This window comes from Chrysochloris asiatica, unplaced genomic scaffold (assembly GCF_000296735.1).
Source record: "Chrysochloris asiatica unplaced genomic scaffold, ChrAsi1.0 scaffold00018, whole genome shotgun sequence".
NCBI lineage: Eukaryota > Metazoa > Chordata > Mammalia > Afrosoricida > Chrysochloridae > Chrysochloris > Chrysochloris asiatica.
In genome coordinates, this window is record NW_006408536.1 from 27,210,853 (window position 1) to 27,235,704 (window position 24,852).

The 24,852-nt window shown below is 40.9% G+C and overlaps 1 protein-coding gene across 2 annotated transcripts in view; it reads left to right on the forward strand.

Moving 5' to 3' along the window:
- The window catches only part of MID1 (midline 1 (Opitz/BBB syndrome)), a 225,943-nt gene that overhangs the window by 152,941 nt on the left and 48,150 nt on the right, over window positions 1-24,852 (forward strand). For both annotated transcript variants that reach the window (XM_006835640.1, XM_006835641.1), the window contains one exon: window positions 23,414-23,521. In XM_006835640.1, coding sequence (XP_006835703.1) covers window positions 23,414-23,521 — 108 coding nt within the window. The remainder of the gene's footprint in view (window positions 1-23,413; window positions 23,522-24,852) is intronic.

Consider the following 24,852-nt stretch of genomic DNA (forward strand, 5'->3'; position numbering starts at 1 on the left):
GGTCTGTTTTTGATGACATCTAAAATGCCTCTCTTTGTCTCCCTGTGCCTTGAGGCCCCCAATTTTTCCTATATACATGCCGGTAATGCCTAATGTGGCAATGAGGATGCCCCTGGGATGGACTATGTTGGTTCCTGTGGCCCCGCTAGTTCTCTGAGAGCATCAGCCCTTTGAATGGGTCTGCTGAAGCCCTGCTAAGTGCTGCAGTGGGCGGATCCGTCCCTGGTTAGGAGCCCGGAGCAGGCGGGTGGGAGTTCAAAATGCTCGTAACTCCTCAATAGTTTGATCCTTCAAAAAAATAAGTTCATAAAGTTGCAGCCTAATGTTTTATGTTTGCCCAAAAGCTGTCTGTCTACCAGGCGGGGGCCCCAATTTGTGATACCGCCCCCTACTTTCTCCCGAGCCTGCGTACCTGTGCTGCCCAGTCAGAGAAGCACCACCCTCTCTTGCTATCCTTTTCTTGAGATCTTTCTTGACGATATATCCAAAGTAGACCAGTAGAAGTCTTGCCATCCACCCTTCTGAGGAACATTCTGGTTGTATTTCTTCTAAGACTGACTTGTTTGTTCCTTAGGCAGTCCACCAAACCAAAACAGCCAACTCACTGCCATTGAGTCCATTTGGACTCATTAGTGACTCTGTGCAGGGTTTCTAAGGTTGTAAATCCTTTGAGGGTGGGTTTGAACTGCCAACCTTGTGATTAGCAGTCCAGTGCTTATCCTACTATGCCACTAAGGCTCCTTTTGCCAATCCACAGTATATTTAGCATCCTTTGCCCACACCACAGTCTGAACACATTAATTCATCTTCTGTAACCCTTTCTCATTATCCAAGTTTCATAGTTTGGCATTACTGGTAACCAGTTAGGACATCAGGTGGCACCGTAGTTAACCGCTTGGCTGCTAACTGAAAGGTTGACAGATTCTACCAGCAGCTGAATGGGAGAAAGATATGACAGCCTGCTTCTATAAAGATGAAAGCCTAGGAAGCCTTATGGAGCAGTTCTACTCTGTACTAGAGGGCCATTATGACTCCGAATCAACTCAGCGATGCTGGCTTTAGTTTTTCAGTTAGTGACCAATTACTAAACCCACAATGCAATGATAACTACTGGGAAAGGGAAACTGTTTGCTATAGTAGTCAAGAGACGATAAAGGCCCAGCTGACCTCATTGTCCTTGTCCAAGGTCATGCTGGAAGGGTGTTCTCTAACTCAACATCCCCTTAACGGCTTCCTTTAAATACCAGGCCAGGCCTTGGCCTCTTTGGCTTGTTTTGTTTGTAATAATTTTTTTTTCTCTTAATTCCTTATGCCATTGTTGTTCTCTGTAAACGGTTAAAAAAAAATTTTTTTTTTTTTTTTATGAAAATTTTGCTTTCTTACTGGCTTCCTGGTATGGCACTGTGAGTTAATGCGCCAGACTGCAAAGCCATTTGAACTTCAAGGTTGGCTGTTCAAGCTCACCAGCTGCTCCTTGGAAACCCTTGGAACTACAGGGTCGTTATGGGTCAGAATTGACTCCATGGCACTTAACAACAACAACAACAACAACAACTGGCTTACTTGAGTTGTTTTTTGTTTTTTTCCCCCAGTGCTAGTTGCCATATGAGGAGCTCTGGTAGCGTAATGGTTACGAATCGGGCTGCGAGCTGCAAGGTCAGCAGTTCGAAACTACCAGCTGTTCTGTGGGGGCAAGATGAAGCTTTCTGCTTCCGTAAAGATTTATAGCCTCGGAAACCCTGTGCAGGGTCTCTGTGAGTCTGAACGGACTCCACAGCACATAACAACAACAACAGTTGCCACATAGAGTGACAAACTTCTTGTAGTGCAAATAAGTGCTATTCAACAGGCTCTCCCAACAACAACTGATCAGATGATGGGCTGTGGAGGTCCAGAGGGAGGAGGAGGTGATGTGCTACAGGACTGTCTAAGAAATTGTCAAAACTGACTCAGCAAACAGAGGAGGATTAGTAAAGAACCGTTTTAAGTCTTCCACCAAGTCCTAAAAGCATTCAACTGGCAACTCTGAAATAAGGAAAAATATACGGGTTACAAAGAATGTTGTTTTTATTGTTGTTAAGTGCCCTTGAGTCGGTTCTGACTCATAACGACCCTGTATAGGATTTCCAAGGCTTGTAATCTTTGCTAAGGAGCCTTTATTTTAAAGTTATTTTTTGTGTGCTGTTTTATAATGTCAAAGCATTCTCCCCTGCTATGGAAACCTTGGCAATTGCTTCACCCACAACCATTAGATGAAGACCAGCATCAGAACACAACATACAGCTTGTGTCTTGCAGATGTCAGATCCAAGGTGTCTGATCTTGGATAAAGTGTACCCTGCTGGGAGCACACTAGAAGGTCTAACATCATGATCCATTGGCCCTTGCAGAGAAGGGTCAGATTCCCATCTTGTGTGACCCTCTATGAAAGTGCTCTTGAGATAAAATTAGAATCAGAGCCGCATCTGTCACAGTTCCCCAATGTGTGCAGCTCTGTGATTGCGCCAATATTGTGGCATTCCGAAATCAAGTTATGAGTAGCCGTCGCCACTGTGGTAAAGGCTGGTTTCCAAACGTCAGGTATTTGGATTCCCAAGACAAGGGAGAAAGTGACTCTCAGATGGAAGGTCGGGTCCTAATTTTGCTCCTATTCCTGCCATTCAGAGATGAGCAGGATCCCAGGGATTAAGCTATCTATTTACAACCTCATTAACCTCTTTTGATTCAGAGTCTTAATATCTAGTGTGTCTTATTTCCCTTGATGAATGAACATAAAGTATGCTTTTCTTGACCATCAGGTTGTGTACAATATAATTACAGATTATGAGAAAAACAAAATGTATCTTATTTTACCTTCATTCAATCAACTTCTATTTTTAATTACTAAATGCTATAGGAAAAACTGAAGAACTTGGTTCTAATTTTAAAATTCCCCAGAAAAACAATTGAGTCATACATATAAAATGTTTGTTAACAAGAGTGCAATTGTAGCGTAGGTTATTTTTGTTTGAAAGAGAAATATGAAATTTTAAATTCAGCTATTTAAACTGCCGGAGGCTAACATCGAATCTAAAAGGTTCTCGGTGAGCAACAACACAAATCAAGATTTTTAAAACCCCGTGAGGTAACTTCCCACCCTAGGAATTTATGATAGAGCTTTTACTGTGCTTTTAAAAGTACTTTCACTAGATATAACAACGGGTTTATATATACGAGGTGATGAAAACTTCCGTAGTAGCCTAATTCTCAGGCTCAACAAGCTGGGCCTTGGGCTGTGATAAAGTCATTAAGGAAACTTTGCATCAATTTAGAGAGGATTGGGAGGATGGCGCCTGGTCCAACCTTGAGGGCATCAGCAAGACAACAGGTACAGTTTCACAACAAAGCCTAGCTCGTAGTGGCGGGAAAGCAAAAGTTGGAGGATTTGTGCAAATGTGGCTACTTGATACGTTCTAACTATCATTTCCTGATTAAATTCTCTCAATAGCCTTTTAAGTTAAATTCCATTTAAGTGGCCTGAAGCCAGATATAACAAGAATCAACCAGTAAAGAAATGGGTTAATTCCAACTTAGTAAAGCAACCGAAGTCGTTACTGAATGTCAGCTACCCAAACCAGGTGATAGAAATGAAAGAGATGATTTTAAAAGTTCAGTTCTTGATAGAGGTGGCACACTGAGAAGCAAGCCCATTTGATGGGAAGTGGAAACCCCTGTTGAACCCACAGGAGTCCCAGTGGTGCAGTGGTTAAGTGCTAGGTGCTAGCTGAAAAGTCAGAAGTTCGAATCCACCAACAACTCCCTGGGAAAAGGATAGGGCAGTCAGCTTCCATAAACAGTGGGAGAGAAATGTGGAACAAAACTCAAAATCATATAAAAGACAAGGCTAACTGGGTGGATAGAGATTGATGGAAACCCCAAAGAGACTAAAGGCCCTTAGTCAGCCCCTGGTTCAAATTTCAGCCAAACAATTGTAGTTGTTAGGTGCCATCAAGTCAATTCTGACTCATGCACAACGGAATGAAACACTGCCCAGTCCTGCGCCATCCCCACAATCTTTGCTACACTTGAGCACATTGCTGCTGCCACTGTGCCAATGCATTTCGTTGGGGGTCTTCCTCTCTTTCACTGACCCTTTACTTTAGCAAGCATGATGTCCTTCTGGAACTCATCCCTCCTGATAACATATCTGAAATATGATAGATGAAGTCTGGTCATCTTGGCCTCTAAGGAGCATTCTGACTGTACTTCTTCCAACACAGATTCATTTGTTCTTCTGGCAGTCGTTAATACTTTTAATATTCTTCTCCAACATCAAAATTCAAATGCATGAATTCTTTTACAGTTTTCCTTATTCAGTGTCCAACTTTCATATACATATGAGGCTATTGATAATGCCATGGTTCGGGTTAGGTATACCTTAGTCCTCAAACTGATATCTTTGCTCTTAAACACTTTAAAGAGGTCTTTTGCAACAGATTTGCCTAATGCAATACATCATTTGGTTTCTTCACTGCTGTTTCCAGGAGTGTTGATGGTTGATCTGAGCAAAATGAAGTCTTGAACAACTTCAATCTTTTCTTCATTTACCATGATGTTATTTACTGATCCAGTGGTAAGGATTTTTGTCTTCTTTACACTGAGGTGCAACCCATACCAAAGGCTGTGTGGTCTTTGATTTTCATCAGTAAATATTTTAAGTCCGTTTCATTTTCAGCAGTTGAGGTTGTTCATCTGCATATTGCAAGCTGTTAATGAGTCTTCCTCTAATCCTGATGCCACGTTCCTCTTCACATAATCCAGCGTCTCAGATTATTTGCTCAGCATATAGATTAAATAAATGTATGGTGAAAGAACACAACCCTGGCACACACCTTACCTGATTTTAAGCCATTCAGTGTCCCATTATTCTGTACAAATGACTGCCTCTTGGTCTATATACAGGTTCCTCATGAACACAATTAAGTGTTCCAGAATACTCATTTTCCAAAATGTTGTCCAAAGCTTGTCATAATCCACACAGTCAAAAGCCTTTGCATAGTCAGTAAAGCATAGGTCAACATCTTTCTGGTATTCTCTAATTTCAGCTGTGATCCATCTGACATCAGCAGTGATATCCCTCGTTCCACATCCTCATCTGAATCCGGCTTAAACCTCTGGCAGTTCCCTGCCAATGTACTGTTGCAGCTGGTTTTAAAATATTTGTAGCAAAATTTTACTTGCATGTCATGTTAAATGATACTGTCTGATGATTTCTGCATTCCATTGGGTCCTCTCTTTGGAATGGACACAAATATGGGCCTCTTCTAATCAGTTGGCCAGGTAGTTGTCTTCCAAATTTCCTGGTATAGATGAGTGAGTGCCTCCAGTTCTGCCTCAGTTTGTTGTAAGATTTCAATTTGTATTCTATCAATTCCCAGAGCCTTGTTCTTTGCCAATACCTTTAGTGTACCTTGGACTTCTTGCTTCAGTACCATTGGCTCTTGATCATATGCTACCTTTTGAAATGGTTGAACATCGACCATTTCTTTTTGGTACAGTGACTCTGTGTATTCTTTCCATCTTCTTTTGATGCTTTCTGACCCTCTGCTTTACCAAGCATGATGTCCTTCTCCAGGGACTGGTCCCTCCTGATAATATGTCTGAAGTATAAGAGACGATGCCTCGCCAACCTGGCTGCTAAAGGAACATTCTGGATGTATGTCTTACAACACTGATGTGTTCTTCTGGCAGTTCATGATACTTTTAATATTCTTCTCCAGAACTATAACGCAAATTCATCAATTTTATGATCTTCTTTATTCACTGTCCAACTTTCACATGCATCTGAGGCTTTTGAAAATACCATGGTTTGGGGCAAGGGCACCTTAGTCCTTAAACTGAGGTATTTTCTCTTGAACACGTTAAAGAGGTCTTGGAAGTCCTGTGGGCCCATCCAACGTTGTTTTATAAAGTCACTACTCAGCTGCAGTGGGTTGGGTTTGGGTGGTGGTGGTTATGTGCCGTGGAATCGGTTCCGACTCATAGCGACCCTGTACAGGGTTTCCGAGGCTGTAAATCTTTACAAGAGCAGAAAGCCTCATCTTTCTCCCGCGGAACAGCTGGTAGTTTCGAACTGCTGACCTTGTGGTTCGCAGCCCGATTCGTAACCACTACGCTACAAGGTTTGGGTAGTCTTTACAAAAGCAGACTGCCACATCTTCCTTCCAATGAGTGGGTTCGGAGCTGAGCACTTAACCATTGTTTGACTGTTGTTATGTGCCTTACGGTCGGTTCTGACTCATAGCGACCCTGTACAGGGTTTCCGAGGGTATAAATCTTTATGGGAGTAGAAAGCCTCATCTTTCTCCCGTGGAACAGCTGGTAGTTTCGAACTGCTGACCTTGTGGTTCGCAGCCCGATTCGTAACCACTACGCTACCAGAGAGCTTTCTCATTTACCTGATCAGCAGAAGGGCTGGCCTACTAACCACAGCTTCCTTGAGGTGATCAATTTACTTCCAGTAGCAAGTAAGGTTCTTTTATTTCTCTCCTCCCAGGAACATTGAGTTATGTTTCAAGTTGAAGTCCTAAATAAACTCCTCGCTACCTCTATTTTGTATTATGTTATGAGATTGAATTGACTTAGTGACACTTAACAACAACAAGGAGACTGAAATATATGTGTGTACATTAAGAGTTTGTAATATTTTAAGGATTTGACATATTAGACAAACTTGACCAATTAGATCTGGACCTTTTGACAGTTTGACCATTTGAAGTTGTTCCCACAGTAAATTGTTGTTGTTAAGTGCCATCAAATCGATTATGACTCATAGGGACCCTGTATAGGGTTTCCGAGGAGTGGCCAGTAAGTTTGCATGGAATGTGTTAAATCTATAGATGTAGTGTCTATTTGTACTGCAATTTAGTGATCAAAATCAATTAGCAGTCCAGTTTATAATCCACTACTGTCCCAGGGTTCCTTACCTCCCTCTTTGCCATTCCAACTCATATCGACCCTGTGTACCGCTGGTAGTTTCAAATTGCTGACCGTGAGATTAGTACCCCGACTTATAAACCACCATGCCCCCAGAGCTCTTTTACCTCACTCTAGGGTGATAGATGGAGTCCTGGGGTACCTCTGCGGGATAAAGAACTAGACCGCAAGGTCCGTTTGAACTGCAGGGTCGGCAGAGCAAACTCAGCAGGCTCTCCTCAGAAACTTTATACAGGGTCGCTATGAGTCAGAACCGACTTAAATGGCACAACAATAGGGTGACAGAAATGTTTCCTATCTTGATTGGACTGCTGAGTACACGGGTGTATACATTTGTCATAATCCACTGAACTGTTCTTTTAGATCTGTGCATTTCCCTGTCTGTAAATTTAACTCATTTTTAAAAATGTATGCAGGAATTTAATCAGCTCATTTAGAAACGGAATGGATTGTTTAATGAGGTTGAGTCTATTCAACTGGAGTTAATCAAACATTATTTTAAGCACCCCTGAGAGTGATTACTCTTAGTTTTATAAAATGTATTGGATTTATATGAATAGAATAATGAGATTCATAAAGTGATCTGTAAAGCTTAAGGAAAACTGCTCAGTGACTTGCTGATCCAAGTGCAGTCCTCATAGTCTGTAGGCCCATGTATGTTTCCTCTCCTAGTTGAGTTAGACTCTTGGGAGGCAGGATGGTTGATTCCAACTTATGGTGTCCCCGTGTGTGCTAGTTCTGCGCTCCTAGGACTGATATTTCCGAGGTATATTGAAACCAGTCTCCCCGGTGGCAGATGAGAATTCTACCACTTTACCACCAAATACCTCAACTGCCTCATTGGGTTTTCAAAGTTGTAAATCTTTATGGAAGCAAACTGCCACAACTTTCTCCCATGAGAAAGTTGGTGGTGGGTTTGAACCACTCACTGAGCTTGAGTTAGCACTTGAGCGCTTTAACCATAGTCGCACCAATATTCTCTACTCTATGTGGGAAGAGAAGTAAAACCTCCAGCTGAGAAGAAAGGACCAAGTACGTTTCCTTTGCTCATGAAATCACACTGAGCATTTTCCTGGGATTTGTGGGGCTTCCAGTTTCATAAATAGGGTTTGCAAAGGCAGTGTTGGCTTGTTTGGTTTCGGTATAAATTAGTCCTGCTCTTAGTGTGCTATCTGAAAATAATAATGCCAAAGAGATGGCAGTCTAAAGGAAAATGGCTTCTGTGGCACTTTCCTATCACAGACACTGCCTCTAACTAACCTTAATGAAAAAAAGTGTGCCAAGATAGAACATGCCAATTGATACCTACATTTAAAAACCAAACAACAGCAACAAAACATGCACAGCTAACCTGTCATTAGTCTCTAAAACAAAGGATGTTGTAATTTTTGCAGAGTGCAGTATTTTATTTTCCTCATGCTGTTCATGAAATGATCTTAAAGACTTCTCCAGGTTTGTGGTCTCCAAAAAATAAGAACTATGCTGATGAGGCCCACTTTTTAAGGGTTCTATTAAACAATAAGAAAGCTTTGTTCTTGGCAATAAAGTTAAAGTAAACAGTGTTTCCAGTACCTGGCAGGATGCCTTTTTTTTTCTTTTCTTTTCTGTTTCCGGTCTCCGATCTCAATAAAGTGAAATGGAGCATTCGGATTCTCAGCTAGGACTGGAGAAGAGGTAAAGCCTCCCAGACTTGTGTAGAGAAATATACTAGATCTTTCAAATAACTTTTTGAAAAGGAAAACAAAGATTTCAAGTAATCCCTGACTTTAAAAATCAGTTTCACTATAATCAACTGTCCATATTGAGGCTTAAGTCTCCACAACCATTCTTTTGTTTTCTTTTTAAATTTTTTATTGTGAATTAAGTGAAGGTTTACAGAGCAGATCATCAGTTTTATATGGAACAAATCATATACTTTGCTTCATTGTTGTTGTTAAGTGCCGTCTAGTCGGTTCCAACTCATAGCAACCCAGTGTAGGGTTTCTGAGGAAGCAACTAGTGAGCTTGAACTGCCAACCTTGTGCTTCAAACTGACTTTGCAGTCCAGTGTATTAACTTGCAGCACTACACTAGGACTCTTCAGTTCCAACTCATAGCAACCTGGTATAGGGTTTCCAAGGAATGGCTGGTGAGCCTGAATTGCTGACCTTGTGGTTCAAACCTACCTTGCAGTCCAACGCATTAACTTGCAGAGCCACACCAGGTCTCCATGTCTGCAATCCCCTCCATGTACCAACGGTTAACAGCATTTATCTATATTCACTAACTATTACATTCTTTCATCTGTCTCCTGCTACCTTCATCTTCCTCCTGCTACCCTCCCTCTTGTTATAGATTGTCTGCCATATCACCTATATCACCATGTGTTGGCCCTCTAGCCCATGAATAATCACCCCCCTTCACTTCCCCAAGCCCCTTTAACCATCATGTTGTTGTTGTGAAGTGCCATTGAGTCGATTCCGACCCATAGGGACCCTGTATCGGGTTTCCAAGGAGCAGCTGGTGAGCTTGAACCGCCTACCTTGCAGTTCAAACGACTTTGCAGTCTGAGGCACGAGCCCACAGTGCCACACCGCGACTCCGTCATAATGATTTCATTATGATGAATAAAAATCATAGATGATTTCATTTCTTGCTTGCTTGCTTTCTTCTTCGTCTTCATTTTTTTAAAAAACAATTATATAATTCACAGTTTCAAAGTAACAGTGGTATACACCCTTCCCACCTCCCATCCCAGACCCTTCACTGGGATCGTATCTCTATCTTGAGGCAAGAAGTTTTGAATATGCTTCCATAATTCTTCTTTTGCTTGGATACGGGGCTTTCCTCCAGCTGTCGTAGCTCACCCAGGACCATGGATCGCTCAAGGTCATAACTCACCTGGAGCTGTGCCTTTTAAATCTTTGCTAGAGCAGAAAGCTTCATCTTTCTCTAGCTGAGTGGCTGGCAGGCTGGCCATCATATCTTTGTTATAGAGGATCTGTGAAGTGTGTCTGCCCAGTCTGCCATCCTGCCAGAAGTCTCCAACCATTATTCTTTTTTAAAAACAATATTCATTTCACCATGAATTGAAATGATGGGAAATCTAGGAATCTTGTGATAATGAATCATATATGTTCATCTGATTAAGATAGGAAGCACTATAGCATGCAAACTCCCTTTAGCCCTGCCATTAGCCTTAAGTTATTGAAACTGTGGGAAAATGTGACCCCAGCTCCCCCTGACCTCGACTGGGACTCATCTTAAGAAACGTCCTCTAACGGAAGTGCTCCTTCAAGTGTAACTGTCAACCCAACACCCACAGGGCTCTCACTCTCCTGTCCCTGACCTGAATGCTTCCAGAAGCAAAGGGTCAAGACTGCTCCTCAATGCAAGGGACCTGCTCATTCCAGAGTGGAGTTCATGCCCACTCACCCTCAACAGTCTCAACCCAGTGACTGATGGGAGATATTAGCTAAATCCCATGATTCCTCCTCACTAACTGGAGTGTTCTGCGCCATTTCCCTGAGTTCCCCAGTGGGACTGTGCTCCACTTGCTCACAGAGGCCTGAATAAGGCCCACATACTTGGCTTCCTACCTTTTCCTGACTCCCTTCCCCACACCCCTGCTGATGTTTCCTGATAACCACATGTGCTTCTGTTCTTGTGTCTCCCCTGCTTCTGGTAGACCCCAACCTCTAGAGCGGAAGGATGGTGGTGGCTGTGTGCCGTGGAGTCAGTACCGACTCATAGCAACCCTGTACAGGATTTTCAAGGTTGTAAATCTTTACGGGAGCAGATACGCCTCATCTTTCTCCTGCGGAATAGCTGGTGGTTTCGAACTGCTGACCTTGCGGTTCGCAGCCCAATTCCTAACCACTATGCTACCAGAGCTAGCACTACTCAATTTTAGGCCTACCATGACTATAATTCACACGTTCCAGGTCTCTTAACTCTCCTCTCTATCTCAGTATTTCACTCAATTTGTATATTGAACACAGGCTACCAAAGATATTTCAAACTTAATTGACCATTCTCTGCAGGGATTCTATAGTAACACCATCCAAGCAAGACACTTCCTAGAAATCACTTGTGGATGCTTCAGAAGGACCAAATCTTAACAGCTTACCATTTTCCATTGTTGTACTTCCACATTCAGGCTTTATCGGCGACATAACAAGTATGCTGTGCTCGGCATAAGGAATACCAAAGGGTAGGCCTCGGCCCCTCATTCATTCTCTGTAACTCTGTAGGGGAGGGGATGGCATCTCAGCCTCAGTAACTCAAACCTGTATTTTTCCAGAACATCACTCTTCAGGAATGATGACCCAACAACTAAAACGAATGTCACTTAATGAGAAATTGCATGTAAGATTAAAATGAGTAATGCGAGGTCATTGGGTAGACGATTCCTCTTTTCATTAATAATAACTTCCCTTCTCAGAAACATCACATCTGTGTCCCCCAGCACTCACTCAACAAAATAAGTTATTTTGTACCCTCTGACCACAATGTCAAAAGGCCGATTTTTGCCAAATCCATTTGTCAAAAGTTACTTCATAAAAAGTATCACCTTTCGGAAACTTTATGAAAAAGACTTGAGAGAGACAAGTGCTCATTGACAAGTTTAATTTTCCCCCCTGCATTCTTTATGCTCCGGTCCAAATGGGAGGGCATGGAGCATTTGTTTTCTAAAGTGTGTAATTAATGAGAGACAGGACTGAAGGAGTTGTCGCTGTTAAATGAATTATAAGCTACCTCATCTTCATTTTGCAAATTTAAATAGATGTTACCATTCAATACCAAAGAGAAGTGTGTGGCCTTCGGTCAGGAACAGAGATCGAAGCCAGATGAGCTTACCCTTGAAAGCATCCAAGACACAGTTTAACTAAATGCTTCAAAACATGCAAAATGTAAGAAAGAAACACCTGGCATTCAAACTCTGGAAGACTCACACCTGCCCATCCCTGAGCCCTCTCTTTCTTGAGCACTTGCTCACTTTGTTTGAAGGTTTTGCTTTACTGAAAAGTTAACAGCAACAGCAGAGAGCATCATGGATGGGTGTGTTGCGTGTGAGGTTCTTAAGAGTCAAACACTCCTTTGTGTGATGTTGCAAATTTTCAGGCAATTCCAGTGGCTTTTTAAAAAATTGTATTAAAATTTATATAACAAAACATTTGCCATTTTAACCAGTTTAAAGTGGTTAAACCACAGTTCAGTGGCATTAATTATATGTACCATGTTGTGAAGCCATCACCACTATCCATTTCCAATTGATTTTCATCCCCCTTAGCAGAACCCCTTAAGCAACAACTTCCCATTCTTCTCTCCCCCAGAAACCACTAATAACATTTGGTTTCAATGTATTTGTCTATTCTAGACATTTCATAGAAATAGGACAACATAAGGGGACTTAAAATTTTTTTAAATGTTTTATTGTGAATTATGTGATCGTTTACATGGGAGAACATTAGCTTTACATTCATCCTATTGTATATCGTTTCATTGCTGTGGTTACAATCCCCTCCATGCATCATCAACCAACCAAAGGGTATACCCTACAACCTGCCCCCAGTTGTCAGCACACAGCCCCTCTCCCTCTCTGTGTGTAGAGTTCCCAGTCGCTCCATCTCCCCACGTCATCGTCTCTGCCTCCATCTCTGGCATCACTGCTTCTCTGGGTAGGGTCCCACTCTCCACTCTTCTCCCTTGATGGTCCCAGGATCATCAAGACTGCAAAGTCAATCACTCCCCTCCTTTTGCTACAAAACATCCACCTTTACATTTCCAGCCCTCACAGTCAGTCCTGATAACAATTATTCACTATTGTATCACAAGAGACCTATCCGCATCTCCTTTCGTCTTTTAATTTCTGCTTTCCGGAACTTCTTGAAGCCCCTTCATACAATATGTGTCCTTTTGTGTCCAACTTATTACACTCAACATAAGGTTTTCAAGGTTAATCCATGTCATAGCATGTACAGAACTTAGTTTCTCTTTATGGCTGAATAAAATTCCATTATTTGGCTGGACATACAGTTTGTTTATCCATTCATCTGTTGGGTTGCTTCATCTTGGGTGGTTTCCACCTTTTGGCTATGGTAAATAATGCAATGAACATTGTTGACCAAGTACCTGTTGCATTCCTTCTTCCAATTGTTTTGGGTCTATACCTAGGAGTGGAATTGCTGGGTCTATGTTTAACTTTCTAAGGAACTGCCAAACTGTCTTCCACAGCAGCTGCATTATTTTATATGTCCACAAGCAGTGGACAAGGGTTCCAATGTCGCCATAACTTTACTAGCAGCATTTTTGCTGGGCACTATATTGTACTGTTACAGTTATGTTTCATTTATAAGAGGAAATTGATTGTCCAGCTCACCATAGTGTGTTGTCGTTTTTTATAATACTGTGCTATCTTACCCAACACTCAAGCTTCACAATCTTGAAAACTCAAGAAAAGAAAATTTATTATGAGATTCTGGGGAGTTATGTTTTAATCCTATAGCAGAAATTCATGCAGTAAAATCTTGTCTGAACAGTTAATCAATATGGAAACTCAGTCTTTCCTGGGCCGGATCATTTTTTACCCTATCTTGTTGTGATAATGGCCTCCTCCCACATTGTCACTCCCACCTAAAGCACTTTATGATGAATAGATCCGATATTAAAAATACTGTCTTGTACTGTGGGTACACCTCCGAAGACAAGGACCCAAGAAGCTTGGCCATTCTTCTCTGATTCAATACACTTGAACGAGGTCCACAAATATTTGACTTTAGCATGAGAGTTTCAGGGTGCAGAATACATGTAAACAGATTAGGTGAATTACAGTCATTCAGTCCGCTGCTATCCACTGCTCCTTATACGGACTCAAGTAGGAGAGCCCTTCCCATTGTTTCTTCTGGAAGCTCCACCTGACTTCTGCCCCAGGGTCTGGAATGCTCATCACAACTGTCTCTGGCAGTAAAACAAAAATTACCCTTGGATTCCTAGATTCATTCCTCTTTGCACCTGATCAGCAGGCCACGCAGGGACTGGGGGGGAGGGGTTTGCATTCTTAAGCAGGCTGTCCCTGTCCTCTAGTCTTGCTGGCCAGATATGAGCTTAGTGGTAGCTCTGTTGTGTTTCAGGTGTTTCAGTTGCAGCAGCTCTGGGCAGAGTGGAATCGCCTCCTCCAATGTTGTGCTTTTTCATGGAGTGGGCTGATTGCACCGTATTTTGTAGTATCACAGACACTTTCAAGTTGGGGTGCAGCGTCAAAACTACACATTCCTATAAACAGTGCCTCAACAGTGGGCTCAAGAGTAACACGGAGTGTGGGGGTGTGCAAGACTAGGCAATGTTTCCTTCTGTTATATGTAAAGTGACTATGAGAACCCACTCAATGGCCCCTCACAACATGAATAGTGACAGTCATCTGCCAACTTATCACACTGTGCTGGCTTATGTGCTTCTGTGATGTTGGAAGCTGGTATTCAGATACCAGCGTGGCCACCCATGGTAGACAGGTTTCAGTGGAGTTTGTACACTAAGAAGATATGCCTGGTGATCTACTTCCAAAAAATTAACCATTGAAAATCCTGTGGATCACAAAAGCGCAGTGCCTGATTCAGTGCTAGAAGATGAGCCCCCTAGATTGGAGAACACTCAAAATACCAGTGGCTGCCACATTGGACTCGTGTACACCTAAGACTAAGGATGACGCAGGACTTGGCAACCTTTCATTCTGTTTTGCGTGGGATCACCACGAGTCAAAGCTGACTTGGCAGCAACTAACAACAGTAGTAAATAAAAGTATTTTGAGTCTAAACACCAGCATCAATATAATGTCTTATAGGAAAGAGTTTCAACCTTTCTCAACGTTAAATTTAAGTCCCTGTAGAATTCACAACTTGACTTTTACTCTGAAGACCAATTGTAGGCCAACTTGTAAAGTTGGTATTTGTCTTTTAAATCCCCAGTCTCATTGGTAGTCATGTCAAGAAGAGCAAGATTTAGAGTCGTCAATGAAAGGGTATACTTTCGTTGGTGGGCTAGAATGGTGGTGAGTAACTGGGTCATACATTCCAAGGGACACAGTTCTCATGGAATTCAAGGTGAATGGCAGCTTCTGGAATTGTGTATATGTTGGTATCCCCTTCTCTCCACATCTTGAAATTAAATTTCCTCTCTCCAGCACCTTGGGGTTAACTTGTGTAAGCTCACTCCAAATTTCCCTCTTGATACAAATCAGCAGTCATCTATCAAGTCAGCATATCCTTTTCATGATGTTATTGTTGTTGTTAAGTGCCATCGTGTCAATTCCGACCCATGGCAGCCCTGTATAGGGTTTCTGAGGAGCAGCTGGTGAGTTTGAACCGCGACCTTGTAGTTCAAACGGCTTTGCAGTCTGATGCATTAACCCACAGCGCCACACCAGGACTCCATTTTCCTAGGAAGGAAAAAGTTTTATTCTGAAAATGTTGGACATGGCTAACTCATTTCAACTAAGAACTGCAAAATAAGAACATGACGATTTCTGAAGTGCACGCTTGTCCCATTTCACCTGCAAGCAGCAGCCAGACATTTCCCCCCACTGATACTCCCTTCTAAGTGTTTCATAAAATATTTCTCAACGTTTTAAGCCCAAGCATGCCTGAAATCTAATGATGTTTTTACTGTGCACTGTACATCTCATTTCGCAGTTGAACACAAGTCAAATGAAACGAGTGCGTTTTCAGGAATAATACTTAGAAACTATTTACAGACTGCTAAAGAACATTTCACAGACATGGAGTCCACTCTGTAGTGTGTATGTGGACTTAAACCCCTTTCATGTTTATACGCACGTGACACTGAAGAAAAAATGTGCTTTACCCTACCCCTTCCCCCAAATACTATAGACCGTAACACAATTATACTATAATACTTAGCTAGGGGATGTTTTATTGGGCATTGCTAACGAAAGTACTTGGGAGAAAATAGATAACCCCCATTCATTTCTCATTAACTAATCTGAGGGAGGAGTAAGTGTAACTGTGTTTTTAGAAAAAGCAGGTAAACTGTGTACCCAGTAGCAATTCGCCTGGGTTAAAATGTATTGTTAGCATCTGATAAGGTGAGAATGTAGCCAAACAGCCCTCGTTGCTGAACTTGATCTCATGGGATGGAGATCAGCTTTTGTTCTCACTTCATTATTCGGATCTCTAATTTCTGTTTCTTCAAACTGTAGGGGATCAGAAGGACATAGTTACAGGTTGTCCTAGGAATAAGCAAGAGTGAGCCAGAAGCTCCCTGGTGGTGGTGCCGGGCCGTCGAATCAGTTCTGATTCATAGCAATCCTGTATAGGCTTCCAAGGCTGTAAATCTTTACAGGAGCAGAAAGCCTCCTCTTCCTCCCATGAGTGACTGGTAGATTTAAATTGCTGACCTTGCAATTAGCAGCCCAACTTGTAACCCACTACATGACAGGCATGGTGTTTTTCTTGTAATTTTCCTTGCTGTTCTACCCTTTTTTGACCACAAAATAATAAGGACAATCATGGGTACAGTAAAATAATAATGTGTGATTTGTGAGAAGAGTCCCTGGCTGATACAGTTACCACACTCAGCTTCTACCTGAAAGGTTGGTGGTTCAAGCCCACCCAGAAGTATCTTGGAATAATTGCCTGACCATCTGCTTCCGAAAACTGAGTCATTGAAACAGCTATGGGGCACAGTTCTACTCTGACACACATGTGGTCACCATGAGTTGGAACTGACTTAATGACAAGTGGTTTCATTCTCCCAGCCTTCTAGTGGCCCCACTCAAATCATATCTATCAGCCTTCATGATTTTTAAATCAAAAGACATGAATTCAAAAGAGAAATTTGAATAGCTCCCAAACCAAATTTGGGGAGTAGAAATACCTGAACACATGAAAGTAACCAATAAAGCATGCCATATTTGAAGTTATAGAAGAAATGAAGGAGTGTGGTGACTCCAGAGGATAAGAACTGGATTACAGACCACAAGGTTGCCAGTTCAAGCCTACCAGCCACTTCACGGGAGAAAGATAAGGCTTTCTGTCTCTACAAAGATTCACAGCTTCAGAAACCCTATACAGGGTGACTATGAGTTAGAACCAACTGGATAGCACTTAGCAACAGCAAAATAATAAAAGAGGGTCTGTCAAATCATTCATGTTTTTAAAGTGACCTATGAAACAATAAAATGCGAGAAACTTCTTTGTACTAGAATCATTTTAGAAATATAGCATAGTATTCAACTTATTTTATTGTATCTTTTACAATACAAGAGTGCTGGATGTACTAAAATTTGAAAACTTCATCCTAATCGAAAGAATTCAACTTTTTTTTTTTTTTTTTCGTTTCAAAGGAAAGTCAAGTTTGAACCTTTTGAAAGTGCAAGGGAAAATTGTTATCTTAAAATTAACAGCTCATCTTCTCAAATTTCGGGAATTTTCATTTTGGAGTGTTGGTGGTAACAGTATTAGTTTTCTCAAAACCTATTTTGCTCAATAAAGTAAATTTTAGTCTTTTGGAAAAAAAGTTTTGAAATATTTTCTTTTGCACTTCTAGTTGATTTGCCTTATTACATACATAACCATCTAATTTTTCATCCTCTATCCATACAAACCCCTACTTGATAACACTGTGTCTTACTGGGTTTAAAAAGATTTTGTACAATGAGAACAAATCTTTGAAAATTAACTCTTATGTCTTTTTGGACAAATCTCTCTTGGTTGATGCTTTGAATAGAAGTTTTGTTTTTTAAGTTTTTATTGTGAACTGAGTGATAGTTTACATAGGAGAACATCAGCTTTACACCATCGTTTCATTGCAATGATTACAATCTCTTCCGTGCATCATCATTCAACAGTATTTGCTTCCATTCCCTGTTTTGTTTTTATTTGAAAAAAAAAAAAAAAAAGTTTTAAAGCAAAACTATCCATCCTAAAACTCAGCTACTCTGAATATAAATGCAATTGAACCTCACATGGTATGATAGCAACTGGAAAGCATTTAATTCCATTTCCCAAGGATTTTGATGGAGAAGAGGATTCCAAACTAATTCATAGCCTACTAACAGAACTACTTAATTCAGAAAATAGTACCTCAGATCTGTCATTTGCTTCATAATTATAGAATGTTTTCCATATGTTATTTCATTTGTTCACCACAATAATCACATATAGCTGCAAGAGCAAGATATTATTTATCTCATTTTGAAACAAAGTTAAGTTGCCCGATGTCATCATGTAGATAGAGCTCATACTCTCTGCCATATTCCTTGGCTTCTACTCTAGAATTACCTGTGGGATTTCTTTGGATTTAGTCAAAACTTTAAAAGCTTTCAGAGCAGAATTTGTATTCATGAGGACATCAAATCTGAGGACCTCATGTTATGGTCAATTGATTTTTAAAAAAGATGCCAAGACAATTGAATAATGAAAAAATATTTTTCCTTTCATAAATGGTGCTGGTGTAACTGGACCCACACATGCAAAAAAATGAAAGTGTACCCCTACCTCACACCATAACACAACTTAATTCAAAATGGATCATAAACCTGAATGCAAGAGCTAGAAGAAAACATAGGAGTAAATCTTTGTGATCTTGACTTAGGCAATGATTTCTTGGATACAAATTAAAAGCACAAGTGACAGTAGTAAAAAAATGTATTAATTGAACTTCATGAAATTAAAACATTTATGGTTGTAAAAATACATGGCAATAAACCATACCTCCCACAACACTCTGAGTCTACTCAACTGGATTTGATAATTCATTGCAACGGCCACAGAATTCAGACGCCATCCTCACACTTATGAGGTTTATTAGGGAAGTTAACAGGCTACAATACAGGACCGGAAATGCTCAGGGCACAGTTGTTCTAGTCAGGACAGCTTCTTATCAGCCATGACCACAGACAGGCCTCTTTCTGCCTGGCCAGCTCTTAGGACTGCTGTTAAATGCCCATAGGACTCACTCTTCTACCATAAGCCTCAGCTTGAAGGCACTAGGCCCTAGCTCCATGGGTCAGCAAATGTACCCACCCCTCCCAAATCAAGTGCCTGTGGACACCCCACTCTGCAAGCAAATCTCCTGTGCAAAATTATTCAGCTTTAGTTGTCCATGGGTGGAGAAGTCCATCATTTTGTCTCCTGCTCTGGTTCTTGGTTCTGCTGCTGCTCCCCTGCCACTCTTCCAGTGTCACAGCTTCCTGTTCCTGGGTGGAGGAGGTCCAATGTGCAGCAATCTCGGGGTCTAAAGGATGCATTCTGCTCCTGGCTTTTTTGATGATAGTGAGATCTCCCCTCCTGCTTCTTATACTCATGCTAGAGTTTCAAGTTTTTGCAATTGCAATGAACTCTGCTAACATCCTCAGCTAAACTATGTCATCTTATCATTGTCTTCTCCCACCTTCTCTTACCCAGACCCCACAGGGCAGAAACATTGTTTGGTGGGAGTTACAGACTATGGCAAGAAGAGCCATTAGATCATTCACAACACCAAAGTGCTTCAAAGGACACCATCAAAACAATGCAAAGACCACACACAAGAGGGAGAAAATATTTGCAGCTCATGTATAGGATATATCCAGAATATATAAAAAGAACTTTTTATAATTCATTAATAAGAAGACAACCCAATTTAGAAAGGAGCAAAGGATCTGAATAGATGTTTCTGCAAAGAAGATACACAAACAGCCAATAAGCACATGAAAAGCTGCTCATTATTGGCCATCTGGGAAATGCAAATCAAAACCACATTGAGATACTTTTTTATATACACAGCCAGGTACCATCCAGTCCACTCTGTCTCACAGTGGTCTGTGTGTGTCTGGTAGAACTATAGTCCATAAGGTTTCCAAAGGCTGATTTTTCAGAAATCGATTGTCCGGCCTTTAAGTATACAGAAACCTCCAACCTTTTAATTAACATGTTAACTATTTTGTACCACCAATGGCTATAATAAAAAAGACAGGTTATAGCAAGTATTGACAAGGATGGGAAGAAATTAACACCCTTGTAAACATACTGCTGGTGGGAATGTAAGAATGTAATATGGTATAGCCACTTTGGAAAACAGTTTAGCAGTTCCTCTTCCTCAAAATGCTAAACATATAGTTCACATGAAGCCCAGCAATTCTACCTCTAGGTATATACCCAAGAGAAACAAAACAGATACACATAAAAAAAACCTGTATCCAAATGTTTATAGCAGCATTATTCATAATAGTTAAAAAGTGGAAACAACCCAAATGTCTATCAACCGATGAATAGCTAAATGTAACGTGATATAGCCTTACGCTTAAAATGAATGAAATACTAACATATGCTACAACTTGGATGAACCTTAAAAAACATGCTGAGTAAAAGGAGCTAGTCACAAAAGACCATGCTGTGGATGGTTCCATGTGCATGAAATGTCCAAAATACACCAATCCATAGAGACAGTAAGTAGATTAGTGGTTGCCCAGGAATGGGAGTTGTCTTAGGCTGGATTCTCTAGAGAAGCAAAATCAGTGCCGTTTATATAGTAATAAAGTTATCAGGATTTATCTCAAGAAAACACTCAAGTGTTTTGTAGAGGCTGGAAAGTCCCAAGTCAGTGAGTCAGGTGTCAGGTTGGAGGCTTCCCCTAAATCACATAACTGCAGGGCTGGCAAACCCAAGATCAGAGGTCCCATGGCAGGCTGCTGGCTCACAAGCTGTGGAAACCAAAAAAATCCCAAGATCAGCAGGCAATATGGCAGGCCACCCACTCAGGTCCCTATAACTGGAGGCCAGATGATGATGAGCTGGAGGCAGGATCCAGAGTAAACAATAAAGCCAAGAGAGTTTAGTCAGAATTTTCATATATATTGGATACAGACCACACCACCAAGGAAATTCCCTTTCAGACAGCTAATAGCAGATCTCTTCATGAAGATGATTGCATTACATGAGATCACAAAATGGGGGATAACTAACTACATTACTTAACTAAATTACATCATTACTACCAAACCACTGAGAATCATGGCCCAGCCAAATTGACACACAATCTTAACCATCATAGGACTGTTAGGAAGAAATGGGGAGTGACTGCTAATGGGTATGGAATTTCTTTTTGGAGCATTAAAAATGTTCTAAAATTAGATTGCGGTGATGGTATGCGTTAGATGAGTGAATTTTATGGCATGTGAAATATATCCCAATAAAGCTTAAAACAACAACAACAACCAGAAACCCACAGTAAAAAGCAACCCTGAGGACTTGTTTTTTTTTTCTACATAGTCCTAGAAAACCACTAAATCCAATACCTGCATGTGAAATGTTTGTAATGTATTATGAAAGCAAGTCAGTTTATTATACTTTACCCTGTCTTTTCTTGAAAGAACTTTTTCATTATCTATCCCTTCAACAGATATTTTTTTGAATGCCTACTTATTGCGAGGCACTTGAGATACCTTAATGAATACAACAGTAAAAGATCTGAACACTGGGTGAGCATATATTATATCCGATTTACCTTGATTGCACACTCAAGTACATATTTGAATTTAGGGCTCATTCCGTTGGTCAATACTTTTCAAGTCTACAGTGCTACTTTTGAGAAATTTCACTTCCTGTACCATAATGTACCCATGTTATCAATATGATCCCATCCTTCTCTCAGCTCAATAATGACCATTGTTAATTTCAGCTTGGGGTCAAAAAGGAAGAATTTATTGAGAACAGTGGTGTTTCGAGCAAATATTTTAAAACCTAAATTGATGTGAGAAAACCTTAGGAGAACAGGAACTGGCAGCATAGGAATGATGGGAAGAGAACTGACCCATTGATGCATTTTCTTGAAACATTCACCTGATTTCCACATTCTTTTCTTGTCAATTAATGTTTATTTTTTCCTTTATTATTGAATGAACAATTAGCAAATACCTCCCTAAACTGCTGTATGTGGAAAGTGACTGTCGACTGTCGTTATCTCTGTTAGGACATATCTTGCAGTCTCTGTTGTGTCTTATGACCACCAGGAATACAATTCAGGAAATACTGGGGCTTCTGGAAACAGGAAATGGTTTCTTGGAGAATCCATCAGTAGATTTTTATCCTGAACTCATGAACCTATTTCCAGTTTATCTCATTCACAGAGATTGAAATAACTCCTGACTAAATAAAGTATCTTAAATCAGAAGCTTGCTAACTGGACCATTTCTCCTCCCTGGGATATGCTTAGAGTGATCCATGCCATTCTCATTCTTTGTGACATTGTGCCTTCTGCTGTCCCTGTGTTAACATAATACTGCTCTTGTATGCTATCTCCATCTCCCACCGCAGTAACATCTGCGTCTCCATTTGTGAACAAGCATTTCAGACTTGTCATGAGATAGAGGAAACAGCATGTACATAGTATTTCCCAAGTCCAGTTGCCAAGAATGAGCTCATTGTACCCCTCCCTTGCATACAATGAGTCTCAAACACTTCAAACACAAGCCTTTTGATTATGACCCACCTTTCTACCGGAGTGGTATGTTTTCATTGTCGAACCGTGGTCTTTCACAAGTATGATGTTGTTGGGTGCCAAGGAGTAGATTTTGCCTCAAGACACCCCATGTGACTGAGTACTCTATAGGGCAGTTCTACTCTGTTACGTGGGTGTCTTACGGCGAAATCTACTCCATGGTATCAGGACTCCTTGTATGGCACTATAGGATCAGCACTAGACTGTGAACCACAGGGTCAGCAGTTCACATCCACCAGCTGCTCCTCAGAAACCCTATATATGGTTACTATGAGTCAGAACTGACTCAACAGTGCTTAACAACAACAACAATCTTTTGGTTAATAGGTAAGCACTAGTGGTCCTTCTTTGTTCACACACATGTATCAGGAATTAAATTTCTTATGGTGTCATAAGATTCATGAGAATGTTCATCCAGCTCATTCCCCGGATGATCTTTATTTACAGTGATTAAATACAAAACTGATGTCTTCATTTAAAATTAATATTAAAGGACTGTGATGCGACCTGGCTACCTTGCTTTTGGAAAATGTGTCCAAAAGACATTGACAATAATCTATCTGCCACTGAAAAACTAACATTGATTTTTTAAATTTAGTTTTATAGACAAATTTCAGACAGTCTTTTCAAAGTATAGAAGCAGGAATGGTAAATATATTTCAAGAGTCCATTTCTAACTAACTGGTAATGGTTCTATGTATGTTGTATTAAAGACTCTGAAGCTGAGTCTGGATTAGCACAAAAGATAGCTGTCATTGCATAACAGTGTCTCCCAGGGATGTAAGACAGAGAAGTGGGCTTGTAAGGCCTGTATTTGCCATCCTTGGATAATAGGGAGTAAGTAGAGTTCACATTTAAAATATCTTTTTAAAGATTCCTAGAAACATACTAGTCCAAGCTAAAAAATAGCATTTAACTTGAAACTAAAGACCAAGTTAACACTTACTATTGTATCTGTCCTCTAGGTGAATGCATCTCGTCAAGAAGCAAAGTTGATGGAGGAGTGTGATCTTCTCATTGAGATTATTCAGCAAAGACGACAAATTATTGGAACAAAGATCAAAGAAGGAAAGGTAAGATTGTAAAACAGAAGATTTCATATTCTCTACCTGGAGAAAACATCATCCTTTCATGTATTCTAGTGGCTTTGAAAATGTTGAACACCCTCTTTTTTTATACTTCCTATAATCTCTTCCTAGTCCTTAAAGACTCCCTTCTTTGTATTATCTTGGTCTCCTGTGCATGCACCGAACACAGAGCTGTTCCACTGCACACCTCCAGGGGCCAGCATGGAGATCTTGTCTATCATTGTTTTTCATCTATCTCTTCTCTATAATGTTGATGGCCTTTATCAACATTAAAAACGTCTCTTCAGAGGGAAGGGCTGGTTGGCCCAAAGTGTGGTGAGACCTGGGGAAGAGCACAAGCAAGTGCGGGACCCTATCCAAAGAAATAGTAACACCAGAGATGGAGACAGAGATGAGAACATGGAGAGAGGGAGCAGCTGAGGACCCTATATTCATGGAAAGAGAGGGACTGAAAGCTGGTAGCCAGGAGGCAGGCTTGCAAAATGTGCCCTTTGGTGGTTTAAATTATTATATATGCCTGAGTGTTTTTGTGTACATCTCCCCACACACACCCCTCCCCACCCCCCAAAAAAAGCAAAACAGAGGGAACAGAAGCAAATCCTGTTGAATGATACCTGGAGGAGACTGTAATCATTGCAATGAAACAATGGTATAAAGTCGATGTTCTCCCATGTAAACTATTACTCAGTTCACAATAAAAACTTACCAAAACAAAACAGCTTCTCTTCAAAAGACACTGTGGAGAGAAAAAATAGGTAAGTCACAAACTGGCAAAAAAAATAAATAAATAAATAAAAATTTACAGGTACGCATCACTTAAAATTAACAATACTCTCTAAGACCTAGGACATTATATGATTTGGATATTGTGCAAACAGCAAACATCGTATTAAAACCTTGTGTTAGTGTCATCAGAGGAGACTGGATGAATGAGTGGAGGCGGCTGCAGGAGCAGCGAGCAAGAGGAAGCAAGCAGAGAGGGACTGGAGTGCCCCCAGCTTTACCTGCTCTTCCACCTGCCTGCCTACCCACTGGGGAAAATCCAAGAGCCCACACCCAGAGCCATGTCCTCTGCCTCGCCTGTCTGTATCTCACCCTGGTCCAGTACCTCCAGAGGCTAGGTTTGGGCTGTTTAAAATCAATGTTTTTAATTGTTAAGTCAGTTCCTGCTCATAGTGACCCTGTGTAGGGTTTCCGATGCTGTAAATCTTGATGGGAGCAGAAAATTTCATCTTTTCCTGGTAAGTGATTGGTGGGCTCGAATCTCCAACCTTGTAATTCACAGTCCAGTGTTTATCCAACAGAGCCAGCAAAAA